The sequence below is a fragment of the Canis lupus genome, chromosome 19 (genome assembly GCF_048164855.1).
Source record: "Canis lupus baileyi chromosome 19, mCanLup2.hap1, whole genome shotgun sequence".
Classification (NCBI taxonomy): Eukaryota; Metazoa; Chordata; class Mammalia; order Carnivora; family Canidae; genus Canis; species Canis lupus.
In genome coordinates, this window is record NC_132856.1 from 28,857,893 (window position 1) to 28,878,875 (window position 20,983).

The 20,983-nt window shown below is 40.3% G+C and overlaps 1 protein-coding gene across 9 annotated transcripts in view; it reads right to left on the minus strand.

Moving 5' to 3' along the window:
* ATXN7 (ataxin 7) overlaps positions 1-20,983 on the minus strand; it is a 139,917-nt gene that overhangs the window by 29,009 nt on the left and 89,925 nt on the right. Inside the window, exon 1 of one of the 9 annotated variants that reach the window (XM_072785535.1) lies at positions 5,478-5,657. The exons of the other annotated variants lie outside the window; for them this stretch is intronic. Within the exon in view, the coding sequence (XP_072641636.1) occupies positions 5,478-5,544 (67 nt within the window). The 5' untranslated portion in view covers positions 5,545-5,657. Of the gene's footprint in view, positions 1-5,477; positions 5,658-20,983 lie in introns of those variants that run through there. 9 annotated transcript variants of the gene reach the window in all.

Genomic DNA, 20,983 nt, shown 5'->3' on the forward strand with positions numbered 1-20,983 from the left:
CTCTGGACCAACACAATGCATGCTTATTGTCACTCTGGGCTCTGGAAGGTCATAGTCACCTTTCCAGCAGAGGCTCAGGGCTGTTGGGCACAGTCTTGACTTGGACTAAGTGACTAACCAGCCTGAAGAGAATCCAAACTAAAATAAAATGTCCCCTGAGAGTATAAGAACTTTTGGAATCAGACAGATGGGTTCAAAGCCTTGCTCTGCCCCTGACCAGCTGGGTAATGCCGGACAATCACTGGATTCCACACACCTTGGCAGCCCCTTCATCTGTTAAGCCTACCCGGCAGGGCTATTGGAAATTGAATGATGGAGTGTAGTCAAGCCCTAGCACAGGGACAATTATGGACCAGGCACCATAACACCACTCAGCAGACATGGAGACACGTGGCCCCCGGTCATTCAACTATAGATTTCTGTGAGAAAGGTGTGCATATGATCAAAACAGCCAGAAGTCACCTACTACTAAACCTAACCCACTGTAAGTGATCTTCTCTGGCGTGGGACAGGTAGAGGCTTCATACTGGGTGTATATGTCTGTCAGTCCAGCAAGACACTAAGCTCTTCTCAGAAAAGCTCAGAGGAACAAGTTTTAAAATTCATTTTAAAATGAGTAAATTTACACCAACCAAAAAGAATGTTCATTCAAGCTAAAGTTATTTCATAAACAAAAAGTTGGCTCATTTTCCCGACAGAAATAAGTCACTGTGGAAGAAGTGCAGGTGAATGGAATGGAATAAAGTGAAGATCAAGTCTCAAATTCAGCTTATATATCCAAAGGTGGAAATCTGAGGCAGATTATTGAAGAAATGACTCCTAAAACTCACAAATTTTCCTCTAAATGAAACTGACACTCCTGGATAGCTTTGGTTAGATAAGGTTACAAAGAGTGTGTACTCTGTACAGAAAGGCCTTATGAAAAATACCAATCAACACTTCAAGGAATGTATGATTTCATGGGGTCTCTGACAGCCCCAACCCACTAATACTCTATAACTGCTCTCTTTTAAACAAGGATTTTTAAATAAGTGTGTACAGAGCTATCAAAAGTTAAATGTGCATGTGTGGATCATTTGGCTAGGCATAGCAAATAATAACTGCATATAGCAAAAGGTTAGGTTTGGAAACTTAGGGTCATTCTTTAAGCAGGCTCTTCACAGAATTTATTAAGTTGTTTATTTTAACATCCAGGTTGAAAAATAACCATAAATGTGCTATTATTCAGCTCCCAATTAACACAAACTGTCATACTTCACTTTCAGGCTGCCAGACACAACTTGTGAGGTGTCAACTGGCATCAGCTGTCTGTCTTAAGAATGACCCCTAAAAAAACATCCAAGATCAGGAAACTATAAATCAAGACTACATATACATTTTTCAATTTGCAGAGCATCTTCCTTGTACATCTCCCTAGCTCCACATCAGTATTTGCCCTAGACTTTTGACATTCAAAGCTGAATCCCACTTTGGACCTTTTGTCGTTTCTGCACATTATCTAGATTATCTACTTACTATATTTTTCAAGTTCAGCAGCTGACTAGGTATATGTAATTTCATATTATCCTAATAAGCATTATCTATAAAATCATGACTTGGCGTCCAACACAGTATTTATTTTTTTTCCCTAATAACTTTTTTTTTTTAAGATATTATTTATTTGTTCATGAGAGACACCAAGAGAAAGGCAAAGATACAGGCAGAGGAAGAAGCAGGCTCCCTGTGGGGAGCCCGATGCAGCACTTGGTCCCAGTACGCCCGAGCTAGAGGCAGACGCTCAACCACTGAGCCACCCATGTGCCCCTTACCTAATAACTATTATAAAAAATACTTGGCATCCTATCTAAATTCACAGCATGGATATGAAATCACTGCACGTGGACATGAAGCATTTGATGATGTCTTCTCACTACTTTCATGGTCAACTTTTCCTTGTAAGTTTCCTTCTTGTAAAGGCACTCTCAAGCGTCTGACCAGCAAATATGGTCCTACCCCACTTCCTGTCCTCACATATTCTCTTTAATCCTTGATCTGCTTTTTCCTTGATCCAACTTCTTTAGTATCCCCAGACACTCAATTAGACTCCTCCAGAGAGAGCCGGGTGTAGTCTAATGCTAAAAAAAAAAAAAAGCCAATCCATGAGACTGTCCCTGGAACATTCAAATCACAGGTTGAGGAATCCAAAGCTGACCTCTGACAGGCAGTGCCTCAAAGGACAATTAGCTAAAACTGGAGCTGGGACACAGCCTCAGGAAAGCATGCTTAGGTGGGTTACAAACGGCGCTGGAAAACAGAGAAGAAGAAAAAGTCTTTACCACAAAGCACTCAGCATCATTTCCACTAGAGAGATTTAATTGAAAAGGATGATTTCAACACTGGCTGCCCTAACAAATTAGTCTCCAACTGCGACTTCTGCCAAATGCATTTCTCCTCCCCCTAACGCAGAGGTGCTTTTAAATTAAAACATAAGGGGAAAGTGCAGAAGAGAGAGTCATTTATAGCACTTGGGCCACTTGAAACAACTTTTCACCAAAGGTCTATAATCAAATTATCAAGCTCTTCAAGTCAGTGCTTTATGACGGAAATAAAAGCCCCACTAAAGTATTCCGGGTCTCTTGGCATTTCCACGTCTCTGGGCAGGGTGCACACTGCAGCATCCCCATTCACACTAGCTGCATGAAAGAGAACAGATCACAAAGGGCAGATTACAAGGGAGAACAACTCCAACTCCAGTGGGGGAAGGGACAGGCGTGAATGGATTGTAAATAATGTTGCTAAGAAGGGAGCAGAAATATGGCAACTTCAAATAATCCTCTTGCCAGGAATTCTTCCCATGGGGAGGGACTGTTCTTTCTGTACTTTGCTTTCAAGTATGTGAGAAATACGAAAAACTTACTACCTGGGGGTACTCCTACCCTGCCATCTTAACTTGTAGCCCTTTGCAAACATTGTTACAATAACTTTTTTTAAAAACCCAAGTACTTTATTAGAGGAGAGGAAACCCGAGAGAAAAAGAGGAGGCGCTGAATGGTATTACAGGCAATTCTTGGTTGTACGTAATAACATCCCTTCTTCATAATCAGTGTCATAAAGCAGTTTGTTTTAAGGAAAAGTGAATCGTCTTAAAGATTAGTTCATCTCCTGATGTGGGCCCTTCCTATACATCTGCAACTGTGTTAAAGGTGCAGACTCTGAGCTAAGGATTATCATGATCACACACAGGCACACACAGATGTTTTCAGTACAAGTACCTTTGGGGAAAAGGCTGCAGCTGCCTTGAGCAACATACAGCCACCGAACTCTAATTTCACAGCCACCATTTCTGACTATAAGATATCACACCACAAATGACATGCTGGCTGACACTTCTATGTTGCTAACAGTCACAAGGACTTCTCTCTGCCGTCCTCAGGAAGCACAGTGTTACCCAAAGGATGCTAGCAGAGTGCAGCAAGCAATCACCCTGACTGAAACAAATGTGATCTGAGTGGTACATGGCATTTCCCCCAAACTTGCTCCCTGCTCTCACAGTCATCAATGACTTGAAATACTTGCATTCCTCAGATATCAACATGTGGGGAAAAAAAGAGCCAAAACCAAAACTAGACCAATCTCCAGCTACTTCTGATTTAATCCTTCACTGGTTAGGGAAGGAAGCATCCTCCAGTTCGGGGAGTTCTCATTTGAGGTTTAGTCTTCCAATTCATTATATACCATGTACAGCTCAAGCATCAACATACTCAATCCATACCCAAACTTCTCTGTAGTCACATTTTGGGCTGAGGTCCCAAATGAAAGACACAAGGTTTTCATCAAAATGCAAACAGTAATCTAAAAAAAACTAAAGTATGCCTTTCCCACTCCAATCCAAATTTCAAACACACACACACACACACACACACACACACACACACACGGGTAGAAAGAGACAATTAAAAAGAACCCGGTAAAACTTAAGAGTTCTCCTTTTCATTGTTTTCATTCTGTTTATCTTTTAAAATGAAAACTGCTGTGCAGGAACCCCCACAGGGAACACTATTCCTAGGCCCAAAAGGAGTAGCAAGTCCAAGGTGCAATGGAATGCCAGCTCCATCTGCCATCGAGAGCTACACTGAGTCTAAGTCACATCCTTATTGGTTTTCCCCACTAATTTGGTATCCTTTTAATTTCAATTTATTCCGGATGGGGGAGGGAAGCAGACTGAACATGGGAACAACAGAAACCTCAAACTCAGAATACCGCTCCCCAAGCCTTCCTCATTAAGCACTCTGGTTAATAAGGAATGAGTGATTCATTACTTCACAATGCCAATGTTTTCAATGAATTTGTGGCACACATTTTTTTGTTTTTTTGAAAAGAGAAACAGTATCTGCCCCACCTTCGGGCTGGGGCTATCAGCTAATAAACATCAAAAGCAATATTCAAAAACGAAACCACAAACAGCAAAACTAAAACTGTCTGATGAGAAAGTTCTTAAAAAATAAATTTTAGGGAATTAACAGCAATTTGATTAAAGATTTAATTAAGACCTGCCGATATCGACAGACCTTTAAAGTGGTGGGAGCTAAATTTCAACCTCAATTAAAATTATCTGGTCAAGCTCATTAATGCGTAAGCCATGAAAAGTGAATCCAGGGAAAGGTAAAGAACTCCACGGTCACGTCACCCACAGAAGCATGGGACAGGGCAACTTTGAGAACAGACTCCTAACAGCCAAAAACAATTAGCTGAGCTGCCCTAGCTACCTTGATAACAAAACTGAAAAAAAATCGTTCTTTCTGGCAGTCAGTATGTAATTAAATTTTTATACACTCAATTTAAGTTATTGAATGACTTTCCAGGGCTACTGTTTGTATTTTGAAGCTGTTCGTCCTCTTGACACAGTGTTCTGTTTGAAACTTTGCTGTGGATTTGAAGTATCTGACAAAACAGCTTTCAAACACATTCTACAGGAAACACTATGAACTGCCTGTCATAAAACCTCATTTACCACAAGTGAGATAAAAAACAAACAGTTAAAGCGTGTAACAGCGTTCCTCCATTTTTAGAGAGCAGCGTAACTAATGCTTTCCCTGTTTTGAGATACGGGAACTGTTTGGTGCAAACCTCAGCATTTTGTTGGAGTTAATAACAAACTAGACTCCTGTCTGCGTTTGAACTTTGTCCAGACCACTCAAATGACATTTCAGAATGGCTCCGGTGAAGGGCTTGCAGCAACTAATCCCCCTCGTTGCGATTACCCACTCTGATCCACTAGCTCTGCAGAGCTCACTCCCTCCACCAGTTCAGCAACATACAGCTCACGGCCTGCTGGCAGGGGAGGCCAAATGCCAGGAGGAAAGAGGCCTGCAGGAACTCTTCCCGCTCCGTTTGGTTCCATGTAACATTAGCAAGGACCTAACCCACCTCCCACAAGCTCATCCACAGCTGGGCCCAGAGCCAAGCCCAGCCTCTAGAAACTGCCTCCGAAAACTTACCCAGTGGAGCTTTCAGCCCTCGTGCGGAGGAAGGGCTGTTCTGGAGAGGCTTCTTGTCACCTTCCATTCACATAATCTGGCTGTGCTTCATTGCACACTTGCTACTGCAAGCTTGCATCATGACTTGGGTCTGCCCACCAACTCCAAATATGCTCCATGTTTGGTCTTATGTAACATTTGCTACTACTGTAAAAAGCACTTGAATTACAAAGGTCCTGGCAGATCAACAGAAAACAAGGGGTGGAGTCTAATTTCATCTAATATGGTCATACAAGGCGTCCTGGCTGGTGTAAATTAATCCTTCTATTTGAAAGGCAATTTACCAAAACTGGGGAAGATGGAACTTACAAATTTAACCTGCTAAAAAATGTGAATTTACTCACACCCTGATTTTTCTAAATACCTTTAAATGGATGCTGCTACCAGGTATATTAGAAAATTTACATGATTCATTATACAGCCTACATTTTAAGCCTCCACAAACCCAGAAGTTTTAAAGTTAATGCAATTTCTATAAAAATCAGCAGCCTCTCTCATCATTTCATTTCCCCATGATCTACACTTAAATATAATTAAAACTTGTCATACCAAAGCTTATTTTTCCTTCCTAAATCTAGTAACAAAAATCTTAACCAATTTTCTATGCACATTTGTAAATACATCTAATTTCAGAAAGATATACACCTGATTGGGAATTTGGTGTTCAATCATTAGGTGACTGACTAAAGCTGAGACCTTTTATGCTTTTAATCCAAAAACTTTTCTAACTAATGGCTCTTTATAAACAGTGTCTTCCTGGTCTGTTTCCCTCTCTGACCCCTATTATACTCCCCACAGAACTACCCTCCTCTTCTCAATCCCCAAATCTTACTGTGAAATAGATATGGAAAAAATAGCCAACTCTCCTGAGTTTTATGATGATAAAGGCTGCATACATAGATTTGGATGCCTGATAGTTCAGAATGAACACTTTTAAATGTCAAAGGGGCGGGGTGGGGGGCTGGAATTCCTCTACAGAATCCCATCACCCCATAGAGAATATTTGGCAAGAAGTCATGAATTATATGTGTGGAAAAGATTTGGCCTGGGAGGGGTGGGAAAGAGTCGTGAGGTGTAGGAAATGGTTTCTATTAGACCAGACACAAATTCCAAATTTAGTCTAAAACACAAGGATAGTAGCCACACTGCTTTATTTTCATGGCAAGCATTTAGATCCCAACCATGGCAAAAAAAAGTAAGATCCAGAGGTTTTCCTGAAACCTACTTTCTTTCTTTTTTTTTTTTTTTCCCAGACTTCTCATAGTCACAGTCAAACAATGCCAAAACTATGGTGGTCCTTAAAAGACACCAGGAACACCAGGTAGGAGGCCTCAGCAGGTCTCAGAAGCGCAAGATAAGAAAATCTTACAAAAGTTTAGCAAAAATATGAAGTTTAGAGTTAATTCACCAAAAGTCTTCTTAAGTTGGAAGAAAAAAAATTTCATTGCTATCCTGATCGCAACAGGTCTTAGCATTGTTCACTGCACCCACCCGCCCTCCCCAAAGGGCAGCTGAGGAGTCTCTCCTTGATGTCATCAGCCACAGGACAAAGCTGAGATAAGAAGCCCTTTCTCAGACTAAGCTTCGGTTCCACATCACCGCACCTGTCAAGCCAGACCCCAGAATCCTCGCTGTTCTAGCACAAATGCTTGCCTTTCCACTGTTCCCTTTTGTAGATGGCGGTAGAACATATTGGGGGAAAAATCATTAAAAATCCAGCCAATCCATGAGTTCCAAGAACCAAATCTTTTTGTAATTCTGATGAAAACTAGGGAGAATTTCTGCATACTTAATTGCTACGGTACAATCTATATTTAACTTCATAGTTAATTGATCCTTGAACAACATGGGGGTTAGGGGGCCTGACCCCCCATACCAAAGGGCCAAAAATCTAACTTTTGACTCCCCAAAAAGTTAATTATGAAAATCTACTATTGACAAGAAACCTTACTGTTAACATTGTTAATTAACACACATTTTCTATGTTATACATATTATGTACTGTTTTCTTAAAATGAGCTACAGAAAATTATAAGGAAGAGAAAATACATTTACAGAACTGTACTTTATTTATTGAAAAAACTCCACACATAAATAGGTAAAATCTGCACAGCTCAAACCTATGTTGTTCAAAGGTCAATTGCATAAACAAGAGAGAAACAATTTAAACTTAAAGATCTATATCCTAAAAGGGATGAATAAGCCAGGAAAATATAATTTTGTACAGTAAGAATATACACAAATACACAAAGAATGGGCATAAAGCTTCAAATTAGATTTTTGAACACACACATTCTCTCTGAATGTCCTGAGTAAAATGTTTAAGCAAATACTTCAATACCACTTTGTTCTGCTTGGACAGCATTCTTATGATTTTCTACCAACCATCTCCCAATATCCTATCCAAATAAAGTTTATTTTCATACTAAGTTTCTCAGTGACAGCTCATATTTAAGTGTCTGGGTCTGGGGACATGGTCACATTTCATTTTTCTTATGGAAAAAAAATTCAAAGACTACAGACTAAATAAAGGCTACAGACTAAAATACCATTTTAATAGAATAACATCCATGCCTTACAGACCAAAAATTATAGGTATTGGCTGTGTTATGGATGGTGTGCATTCATCAATTTTATTCTGGTGGACAAAGGGAGTCCTGAACTAACAAAAATTCTTCTGTGAATGAGCCTGCTCACAGCAAACAAGCACACCAGCAGCAGCCAGGAAGGGCAGTGCCTCAAAGGTGTGGGTTTAGGGGACAGCCCGCAGGCTCATCACTCCAGTTGTGCAGCCTAGGCCAAAAGCCTTCTGTCCCTCAGAGCCTGGGGCCTCTCCTGGGAAAGTGCCACGACTGCCTCTTCCCACTGGGCTGCGGTGAGGAGTAAGGAGGTAACGCACAGAATGCAGTGTCTGCCACCTTTTCAGTGCTCAATAAATGTTAGCTCTTATGGTTGAAATCAAGGAGAAATTAGATGGTGGGCATCAGTTCAAAGAAAGGCCAAAAAGGGAAAAGAGGTTCCTACTACAGAAATTAGTGACGTCACCAACAAATCTTGGGATTTCCTCAACAAACCCCTGAGAGGCCGGCAGGTGTCATCTGATTTTCAGCAGGGCAACCAACAGGCTGCTGGCAGCTGGGAAAGGCTGTGTTCCTGTCCTTGGTGGCAGCCAGTTCTCTAGTTTACAGGAGCCCAAGTCTTTACTGACTCCACTTCAGTGTCTCAGCAGGCCGGGCAAGTTATAATTGGCCTTAATTGGCACTTACAGGAGCTTTAACATTCCTTACCTGCTGCCAAGGAACACTTGAAAGGGGGAGAAAGTATTTTCAAACTTGGAAATACCAAGCAATTCATTCAGCTGTGGGCCTGGAAGCCTGCTATCCAGAATCAGATTAGCTTCACCAAGAAATGTTGCTACATTATTATCCAGTGCTCATTAGGTACTCATGCTGGATTAGGAGAGGTGGGAGATGAAGTTTAAATGGGGATAATTCACCTTGAGGGCTAATACCATGCAGCAGCCTTCCTATAGCTGGCATCATCTGATCTTCTGGTGGATGGCTCTTCAGGGCTCAGCCACACTGTGTGTGTGTATCCCTTTTCAACTGTTCTCATTGTTCAAAGGCAGGCAAATAAAGTAAGCATAACCTCATGGTCTGATTTACAAAGGCTTTATGTTAACCACGGTCCAACCTCAGTCCAGTCATTATTTGACACACAAGGTGAACACTGTTAAAAGGTGACCAGTCACACCAAATGCAAGGAGGATAATGAGATCAGAAACAAAACTGACAACAGATTAACTAACATCATCAGTCCTACAATTAAATCTACCCAAAACTGTTATCTTCCAGGAGCCTAAACATGTTGCTGAGAGGAATCCCAGCCTAGCAGACGCAGATTCTCCCCTAAGGTAAATTCCAAGTAGGATGAATAGAAATTTCCCACAGATGCCAGGAAAAATTGCTGATGACTGCTTAAATGAATATTTTTTTTTAAATCACTGCTCGTTTTGAAAGATCTCCTTGCCTCATATCATTCCATATTACTCAAACTCAGAAGATATATGCCTGGTAGTAAAAACATTTGTGCTTGTTTCAGAAACTTAGTTCAAAGTCAAATTACAATGAATCACATCTGTGTGTGTGTGTGTGTGTGTGTGTGTGTGTGTGTATAAAACACTTTAAGATGCTTTAGAAAAAGAAACTGAATTTTAGAAAGATAAATAGAACATCTACTCCTGGTGGTGACACTGTCATACATGTCTAGTAGATACAAAGTATTACAACCTTTGTGGAAAGCAATCTAGTAGCAGCTATTAACAATGCATATAGATATCCTTTCTGACCCAGGAATCCCTTCCTGAGACTCTGTGTTTCCCACAGAAACAAAACCACCACAGGAGTTAAAGATGTTATATATGTAGCAGGAGGGTTACTACTGTTTTGCTCCTGGAGGCATAAAGCAGGAAATACGTGTATGTCCAACAGGCAGAGGACTTCAAGGCGGAAGCTACTGCCTGGCCACACCTTAGAATAGTAAGCAACCGTTAATAAGGGGGGATTCGTGTTATATCCTGGCCTGTGAATGAATTCTCTTGTGGTATTGTTGAGTAGGAAAGAAGCAGAAGTGTATATAATAGAATCCATTTTCCATAAAACTATGACCAAAAGTCCTTAACTAATAAATCACAGGATATGTGCCCAAATTCATTAGCATGAGAAAAAATATAGTATATACTAAGTTAGGTACTAACACTTTCTATATATATAGAAAAAATATAGAAAACGTACTAAGGTACTAATACTGTACTAAGTTATAGATGGTTTACAGAAAGAGAAGACTTATAGTTGGAAAGGGTGGGCAAGCAGAAAGAGCCAATAAAATAAGTAGGCTAAACCGAAAATAGCTTATTTGAGATCATGTTTGTGTATCTATGTAAAAATATGTTTATATATTTAATATATTCATGCATATTCAAAAATCCACAAAGAAACTAACAAATTTTTGTTCTTAAAGAATGCACTGTGAAAGGAGCTAGAGAAAAATTTAGGCAGCCTTAAATTCTGGTATTACATCAAACAAGGAGATCCTGATTAGGGCTCCTATTTCATTTGTTTGGCTAAGCCAACTGAGATTCAAGTAGCACAACTGAGCACACTAAGAATCACAAAGAAAAAAGGCCTATTAGCCACTCTGGTGAAACAATATTTTAACATTCTAAAGCTCACTACAGGGACGCCTGCGTGGCTCAGCGGTTGAATGTCTGCCTTTAGCTCAGGGTGTGATCCTAGGGTCTTGGGATTAAGTCCCACATCAGGCTCCCTTCTCTCTCTGCCTGTGTCTCTGCCTCTCTCTGTGTCTCTCATGAATAAATAAATAAAATCTAAAAATAAAATAAATAAATAAAAAGCTCACTACAAATCTTCAGTACTTAGACATTCTAACAATCTTTTGAAAATATCAAGCATAAGAAGCAATAAACAAATTTCATTCCAGAGTTTGTTTCTGGCCTTAGGAGACTACTGATCAAGAACTCTATCGTGTATGATTAGGGATTTACTGCTTTTAACTTTTAAAACTGAGATAATTACCTTCCCTGCCCTCTCTCTCTCTTTTTAAACATTAAAACACAAGAGGAAAAGGTATAAAATTTCTTTTGAAATTCAATCTGAGAATTGTTATCTTAATAACAAAATGTAGAAGTAAACCTAAATACTGGGGTTTCTATATACACAATGTGAAATGAGGAAGGAAGAGCTAAATTTAGTCACTGCTCCCTTGCCTCAAACCAGTTTGTTTTGTGGGTGTGGGCTAGCACATGCACGAGAGGAATTATTCCAGCCAGGTAGTAGGTATTAGCGCATAAAGAAGCAATAAAAACTCCCTCTTCTGGTCATAAGTAAGACCACAGCTGAACGAGTTTTGAAATAGCAGCTGTGTAACCAGTAAACATACACGTTAGTCTTGTGAAATGACTCGGGAAAAGTATCTTTTAGCAAGTTTAATTAAAATGCGGCTTTATATACTGAAATATCCCCTTTAAAATCTGCAGCACAGCCATCCTGATGATTTCTATATATACTAGACAGGTCAAGAAGAGCACTGGTGAATAAAAAATATTTATTTACTTATTGATTAATGCCGCTAGAAACTCACATTTTCACTATTTTATTCTGGTGACACACATTAGAAGAACTGTTGGAAGTATTTCGTTAAATCACAGTAAAAGGGCAGCCCCAGTGGCTCAGCGGTTTAGCACTGCCTTCAGCCCAGGGTGTGATCCTGGAGACCTGGGATTGAATCCTACATCGGGCTCCCTGCATGGAGCCTGCTTCTCCCTCTGCCTGTCTCTGCCCCTCTCTCTCTCTCTCTCTGTGTGTCTCTCATGAATAAATAAATAAATACTTTTAAAAAATAAATAAATAAATCACAGTAACACTAACCTAGAGGGCAGCTCTGAGCAGCCTCCATGTGGAGAATTAATACACTGAAATAAATGACAGACACTCCCAAAGAAGAATGTTCTTTAAAGCACTGCCTGTCATAAAGCAACACTGAGAAACTACAGGTCTACCAATAGAGGACGGGTGAAATTAATTTAATTACACCAATAAAGTGGAATAATAGTCTTTAAAAAGAAGTAGTGTAGTATGAATTCACATGAAAAAATAAGATTAAGTTATTAAGTTAAAAAAGTAAACTTATAACAAATCCAGTATTAACATGTATGAGGGAATAAGATATATACAGCCAAATATGTCTACATGCAGGGTCTAGAAACTTTTATTCATTCTGATTTCATATTCATCTTTCTCTTTCATATTTATTTTTCTTTTACAATGTATACTACTACCTTAATAATGAAAAAAATCAAAATGCATGTGTTTTTGCTTTTTAATCGGCATGTTTTTGTTAGCAGAATGAGAAGCTAAGAAGTCCCAGGAAAGCGTGCACATCCTCTTTAGCTTCCTAGCTTCCAGGGCTAGATAACTACCGTTCCACTAAAACAACAACAACAAAATGCCAAAGTTTGGCATCATTGCAATAATCATTTTCAGCCCCTACAATATTTACAAAATGCCTAAAGAATGAATATAATACATCAGGACCCTTCATTCAGGTCAGAATACCACATTAAAAAAAAAAAAAAAAAAAGTCCCACACACAAATTGGAAGAACAGCCCCTTGATTCATCAACTAGGTAAAATCATCCAGCTGCCTGAGCCAAAAACCCCATGAGTCGTTCCTCATCCCTTCTTTCCCCATATTGCTAATCCCCAGTCCATCAGCAGGTCCCGCGCTGCCTGTCTACTTCTATGCAGACTGCAATTCTGGCCACAACTCTCAGCCTCTGCTCCAATCTTCATCTAAGCTTTTTCTCCTGATCCAGCTCTCAACTGGACTAGGGCAAAGCAGCCCACCACCTGGTGTCCCTCTTCTGCTCTTGTTCCTATGTTCCACAGAGCAATCATCGATCAAATCAGGACACTTTGCTGCTCAAAACCCCAGCAACTTCAAATTACCTGCACTGTCCAATCCTGATCCTTTGGTGGCCTGTAGGGCCCAGTACTCCCTTTTCCAAATCTTAAGCCACACCCCTCAGGTCCTTACACTTTGCTTCTCCACCTCCACACTGGCCTTTCTGCTATGCGCATTTCCACCTCAGGGTCTTCTGCACTTGCTCTTTTCTCTGTGTGCAACAACAGTCCTCCACATGTTCACATGGGGGACCAGAGACCTTTTTCTTGCTGACCTTCAAAATCAACACCTCAGAGAAGCTTTCTCTGACTAGCCTTACCTAAAGGGCCTTAACCCGGTGGTCGTTCTCTCTCACATTACTCCTAGCATTTATCAATACCTGAAGTAATCTTATTTTACTTGATTTTGTCTCCACCCTTCCTAACTAGAATAAAAGCTACATGAGAGACACTGCTTTTATAGTTCAGTGGGAGCAGGGACTAGAGCAGACATTCAGTACTCAATAAATATTTGTTAAATGCATAAATTACAATTTACTTATTTTTTAAGCAACTGGAAACACATATTAATAAAGGCAGAGATTCATTAAGAGGAAAAATCAATACATTTTATAACTATTCATTTAAATGTTGCTTCTAGGGATCCCTGGGTGGTGCAGCGGTTTGGCGCCTGCCTTTGGCCCAGGGCGTGATCCTGGAGACCCAGGATCGAATCCCACGTCGGGCTCCCGGCATGGAGCCTGCTTCTCCCTCTGCCTGTGTCTCTGCCCCCCTCTCTCTCTCTGTGTGTGACTATCATAAATAAATAAAAATTTATAATAAAAATAAATAAATAAATGTTGCTTCTATAAATGGCATAAATAACACCACTTAAAGATACTGCTTATTATATAAGTGAGGAAAAAGATAAAATTATATTAGCTAGGGACAAAGCAGTCCTTTATTTGATGCTACTGAAGTTATATGAAAAAATTAATTAGCACTATTTGGCTTGTGGCAAAGAAAAATTGAATTCACTGCATTTACTTTATACATGCCATTTTCAATGACAAGTTTAGGTCAAATGGTCAACTGTAAATTTCCACTGAGAGTTAAACTAACATCCACCTTGACATCATTCACATTTTGATATGCCTGCTCTGGTTAGCTCCCTTCCCTGACTCAGCCCTGACTGCTGGAGAAAGGCCTGGCATATGTCTCAGCAAAAGAGTGAAGTATTTTTGGCTCTGCAACAAGTTTCAATCTTTATACTGACTGCAGAAATAAATATGCCAACCAATTCTCTAAAGAAGCTACAGAATGTCATGGGGCTGGAACAAAAAGAGAAGGAGCTTAGCTTTGGTTACTAATTTAGGGTTAAATAGAGTAGGAGAAGAGGCTGAAGAGAAATCCAACAACTATGCTAAATCAACTACCTACTACTCATTACATCTTCGAATTACTAAATGTTCTCTCTGAGGTAATGGGCTCACAATGCCGACCCAGCTACTCTACATCAACTTTACAGTTCTACCTGGGCTAGGACATCTGTCACCAATGATGATTTTTGTGACATGTGGAATTCATTACATCTTCCCTGGATTTTCTTTTAACTCTATCCATCCTTATTACATGCAAGAGAAATAGATATGAGTTGCCGGAAAACCTGGCCTGGTACATTTTATCCATGTGAAAGAAATATAATTTAGGAGTTTTATTTGTAAATTGGTAATATAACTATCCATTCACTGGGTCGCTAAGAACAGGAAATGAGACATACATACAATGATGCTTTGTGAATCACCAAATACTATTAAAAATCATTAGTCTGTGGACTTTTAGATGAATGGCAACCCTTAAAAGATTAACTATCACTAAACGTTTCCAAGTAGAAAAAGGCCCCAATTATAAAAATACAGTGGCCAGATTTAGACAGCACAATGGACAGAACAGAGAAACATTTTCTTCTTTATCCAAAAACAAAGTTACTTAATAGCCAAATAAAATAACTCATTTAAAACGCCTGAAACTGTTACTTTCAATCAGATAGCAAAAAGAGGAAGGGTGTTCTTTAATAAACAGCAAAAACCTCTGCTTTGGGATGTAGATTAATTCAAAGGGCAGCAATCACCAATCACAACCATGTGAAATGCTGTACACAAAGGGAATCAGCAGCATTTATGCCAGAACCAGCCCATGGGATCTCGTAGATTAAGACTCATTTTGCTCCCCCACTAACATTCTCTGAAATCAATTTAATTAGCTCAAAAAAGTATGAGTAATTTCTATTTACTCATCTTCATTACATTTTTGAAAAATATAATTTATGCTGGCATCTAAAAGAATCCAAACCACCTCAGTGTACTTCAAGGAACATTAAATCCAAGCAGCGTGTGTGGGTATTAATTTTGCGTGATCTTAGTATCTACAAGTAGAGAAAGTTTAAGATCACAGCAGTGTTTCTGCTAACACTACTTTCACAAAGTTAAGAAAAACCCAGACTTATGATATTACACCCTCTCCAACCCCCATCTATGAACAGGTCTGAGAGAGGAAATATGTTTTAAACTGAGGACCAGACTTACACACCATTCATGGTGACTGGCAGGGACTCAGTACATAATCAATACATAACACCAACTGATAAAAGACCAAAGATATTTGTCCTCTGTGATGTGAGAATTCTGCTTCCTAGACATGACAACTTCTTAGGGCTAGAGTTGGACAGCTCCTTAAACAACAGAGGAAACCAAATCCAATAGCTTGAGCTGGTGTTTCCCAAAACACGGGGTAGGTATCACTCCCCATCATTAACAACATTAAATCTCAAGTGACAACTTACTTCTTTCCCAAATCTCCTTCAATTCTTCTGATAATATCACACTACCATGCGGATAACACTGCCTAAAATGTGCTAGTTTCCTTTTCCACAAAGGGAGCAGGCCCCAGGCCTCAGCAAGAACATCAACTGGGAAGAACATCAACAAAGAATTTAATCATCTTTTTACTACATTTTTTTTGACACTTAGCATCTATGGCAAACACAACCACCAGTCTTCCTTTTGACGTTTCTGGTAAGGTTCTCTTTGTAAGGACTTCTTTAAACAGAAGTGGTCTGATTTAAAGAAAAATATTAAGTGGAATTATGTAAGCAAATCATAGAGAGCCCGACTGATTAAAATCAGGGAAAGGTGGCAGAGGCAGGTGTGACTACGAGGCCTTGCTCAGGGACCCAGGGCTGAGCCAAAACGTGAACAAATGGGTCAACTTAACTAACCTGGGGCAAAATACTTCAACAGCTGACATTCAAGCAGGGTTTCAATTCATTAGAGATTGTAAATGTGGCACCTGTCCCAGCTGAATTAACAGCATTCACTTATTTCACCTAGGTAAGATCACCTCATGTCTGCATAAAAGATAGATGAGAGAGGAATTAAGGTATTCTTCATAAGCAAACTCAAAGAGAAGGAAGCAGCAGAGCAAAGAACAGCACAAGCACACAGCATGTCAGAATCACTGGGGAAGCTCTTCCAAAACAGAACCCCAAAGGCACCCCAAGTCATCAGCTAGTCCAACCTGTTCAGCTCTCTAGCCAATGTATATAAACAGGACCACACATCTTATGCTCCTTAGTAGCCAGCTTAGGACCAACACATTTCTTACTGAGATTCCTGCCTTGGTAAACAATCTCAAAAGAAGGGTGCTCCGCCCTCCTCCAAACTCAAAGTTTGAGGCAATTAACAGGACATTTCCAGCATGTAATACCAAAAGTTAAAAATCAGTTTAAAAAAAACAAGGGCCTCCGTTCGTGCCATCCTTGCTAGACTCAACACATTTCTGAGTGCCAATCTACGTCAGCCACTGTGCCAGGCGCCAGGAATACAAAGCAACAACCCTGCCAGAGAGGAGGGCGGCTGTTATCACAATGCATCCCAGCCAGCCTGTGGGTCAGCATCGGTCTCTGGAGTGGTTTAGAATATAGAGTCCTAGGGCCTATCCCAGAGATTCCCATCTAGTTGGTCCAAATGGTCCTTGGGAAGCTGCCCACTTAGAAAGCTCCCCTTTGATTCGGATGCACAGCAGGTCTGGGATCCAATGATTCAAATTATACTTTTAAATCTGAAATTAACAGTAAGGAACATCTTGCTCTCAAAAATACCAAGTAACTAAAAGAAAATATGAAGTATCTTGGACTACTTCAAAACATTAAAACAGCAGCAAGAAAGTATGGTATTACTATGAAATTTCCAAGAAAAAAAAGCAATCTATACTTAAAAGCAAAAAGACCTATTAGAACCTGGGAATGACACTACCATCAATCACCATCACTGCTCACATGGAAATCTGGGTTAACCATTAGCTCCCTTTCTAGGCAGTTTGGCTAGCAAAAAAAAATATATTATCTCTCACTACTGTGGGTAATAAGCTGCTCACCAATTCCCAGTAACACTACCACCACCATGAATCGATTTATAAGCCTCGTTGGTTATTATTGCTTCCTTCTCTGTCCTGGCAGCAGTAGCTTTAAAGGAATTGCCTGCTGGATTTCATAGCAACAGCTCACTTGTTCATAAAAGCCACAGATGAGTATCAATAATCCATTAATTCACAGAAGACTGTCTGCATATTTTCACCAATTTCATGCAAAGATGAGAAGAGAATCCTTCCATTGGCAGGTATGGATTCTTCCTAATACCTAATACAGACTATAATGGCCACTGGGAAGAATTTTGAATTTGAAAAGTGTTTTCGGTATTGACAGGTTAAGAATGGGCCTTTGGGAATTACAACAACAAAAAACACATGGATTCCAAAAAAACTTTTCCCTGTTACAACACCTATCCCCAAAGAGAGGAGAGACACTGGCAGCAATGGAAATGCTCCCTGGTACTGGGAACACTGCTCACCCCTCCTGCCCTCTCCATAAGTGGTATTTCAGTCCCAAACCTCTCCAGGGTCATCACATGGTGCCTCTCTCGATTTCGTGCAGTGTACCCAACCCCCAACACCTACCCACGTCCAAACCTCCGGTTTGTTTTCCATTAGCTTTCTCCTTGGTGCTGCCTCACAGAGGAAACTCCTTCACCAGTTCCCAGCCGAAAACCTCTCTCCAAACACCCAGACCCCATCTTTCTGCCAGGGACTCCTCTCTTCCAACTCTTCTTTCAGCTTCCGTATTTCCCTGGCCACTAGAGGGACCAAGCCCCACCCCTCCTCACCCAGTGGCTTTATCAGTCCCATTCTAGCTCCTGCATAACCATAGAAGGCATGTGAGCACGTGAATCTTGCATTCACATCTTCTCATTTACACGTCTGAAGTGACCACCATTCCTTTCTCCTCCAACAAGTATCTTATTAGAAGATGGTGGGTAGACTAAGTACTAGAGAAAAACGGCAAAAATATGACTTTCTGGAACTCCCTCACCTCTGCCCCCAGTACACATTCTTAAAGAGAGTGAGAAAAAATCACCTCCGTAAGATGTGCTGGAACAACTGTGTGAAGTGCTTCTGGAAGAGGGGACCAAGGGAGGCCCCTTTCTGCCTGAGGGAGTCTTGGAAGAGTGAACACCTTTCAGTGGGCCTTGCCCCAAGCTGCAGCTGTTTACACACTGCCATTTGTTCTCCTGTTCCTTGTCGATCCATTCTGCCCACCACTCCTCCCTGAAGGATCACTAAGTCATCACTTAGAAAGAAACCTGCAGCAGGACAACGCCAGGGGTCTCTAGTGGGCACTGAAGCTCTGAGAGCTAGTCCCAGCTGGTCTCGGCACACTGCTCATCCCCATGTGGTAAAATCAGCTTTGGCCAATGGAGACTCCATGCAGTATATCCCAGACGGCATGGAATCTCCTGCCTCTGTGCTTGCTCACATCATTGCTATTGTCAACCTGAGGCCACATGGTGGTTCAGCGCACAAACTGTGAAGTTATATATGGCAGCTCTATCTAACCCCATCAAAACACTGCCCATTTTAGGGGATTATAGGTGATTTTTATTTTTTTTTATTTTTTTATTTTTTTAAAATTTTTTTATTTATTTATGATAGTCACACAGAGAGAGAGAGAGAGGCAGAGACACAGGCAGAGGGAGAAGCAGGCTCCATGCACCGGGAGCCCAATGTGGGATTCGATCCCGGGTCTCCAGGATCACGCCCTGGGCCAAAGGCAGGCGCTAAACCGCTGCGCCACCCAGGGATCCCTATAGGTGATTTTTAAAAAGTATTTTCTGCATCTTCCACATTGTACATGTATCACATACCTAAAAACTGAAAGATAACATTTGCACATGGGACAACAGATCCATTCTACTCTTCGGAATAGCCTAACCTTAAGGTAATGTTCTCTAAGAAGCCTTTTCATCAAGAAGCAATCTGTGTTCCTCCTTATTCTTAAGACACTGGACCGTTTTTTCACTTTAGACACAAATCTTTCTGTATCCACAGCTGTACTTTTTCTCCCTCTCTCATACCTATCATGCGTGAGGTGTTGTAGAAGGCACTTTACATGTTGTTTTCACTTAATGGTCACTGAGAACCTATGAAGTTGCTATTACCATTCGGACATTGTAACAAAGGAAGCTGAGGTTGGAAAACTTGCTTGGGGCAAACAACCAATTTATGGTTTTTGCAAGTTTAAATTTAAATCCAATCTAGTTTGGCTTCAAAATCTTGAACTCCAAAAAAATTTGGTAATTGATTAACTACTTTTTCCAATACTAACCTCTATGAGTCTTAATCAAAGAAGACAATATCTTATTCACCTTTGTACTCACTCTAGTGCCTACCCCAGGGCTTCACTCAGAATGAGAAACTCAAAAAACCTTTTTATGGTTACATAAAAAAATCTATTCCTTTGTGAAAACATGGTAGGACAATTGGTATGATGGCATGACTCTTAAAATGACTTTTGTCCCAATAGCAAGCCTTGCAGATTTTAGTCTTAAAATGCATCTCAAAGCTATGTTGTCTCCCCAGCTCTGGTGTCCCACCTTAGCCTTACTTACTTAGTCTGTTTTCATGTCTTGCCTTTGAACTATTTTCCCTGCTTTTACTCTTCTCCTACAATTTACTCTCAGCAAATTAACCAGTAAGGTGGGCCTGTGTTACTTTCTTATATAATAAGCCCTACATTATATGCATCTTATATAAAGCCCCCAGGCTGCTTCTTACTCTGTCCTTCAAGGCCATGCACAATCAAGGTCCCTGCCTACAAGGGCAGACTTCTCTAGTCTCTACTTCCCTTCACTATCCTCCATCTAGTGGTCAGCTATGCATCACTTCTTCCCTCTGTATAAGAAAGCTCTTATTCCAGACTGCCACATGGCTCCATCCCATCACTTAAAGCTCAGGTCACCAGGGTCACTTCCTCACTTCAGAAGCTTTGCTTAAACACTCTACCTATAGACGGATCTCATCATTCTGTCTCAAAGTTTGCATAGTACCGAGGACAACGAAGAAACAACTTACAGTTATTTAAAAAGTATGTCTAGTTAGTTTTGCCCACCTCTTAATCTAAACTATAAACTCCGAAGAGGTAAATAAGGATTATAGTATATATCCCCATGCCTGAAACAAGGTGTACACTCAAATACTTCTGAGCTGTAACTGAACCCAACTGGATATAAAACTATGTCTTTAGGTGGCATTATGACCATGCAAAACCATCTTATTTGGATTCTTCCATGATTAAACATCCAGACAGCAAGTGTGGAGCCTAGAAGCCCAGAGATGGTTCAGGGTTCATGAAATCCCTAAAGACACAATGCTTCATTTCTCAGTACATGTGAATTTTAATGGAGAAGATGTGACAGCTTCATCATATTCACAGATTAGAACATGATGTCAAGCTGGATTTCAAACTACTGCACTTGGACGTTTCAAAATCACATTTCTTTTTAAAAAGACATGTATCCATACTGTGTGTGCATGTATAATTTTACCATCTACTAAATTCACAACCATGAGGTGTAGAAGGAAATAAACCTTTCACTATACTGACTCAATATTTCA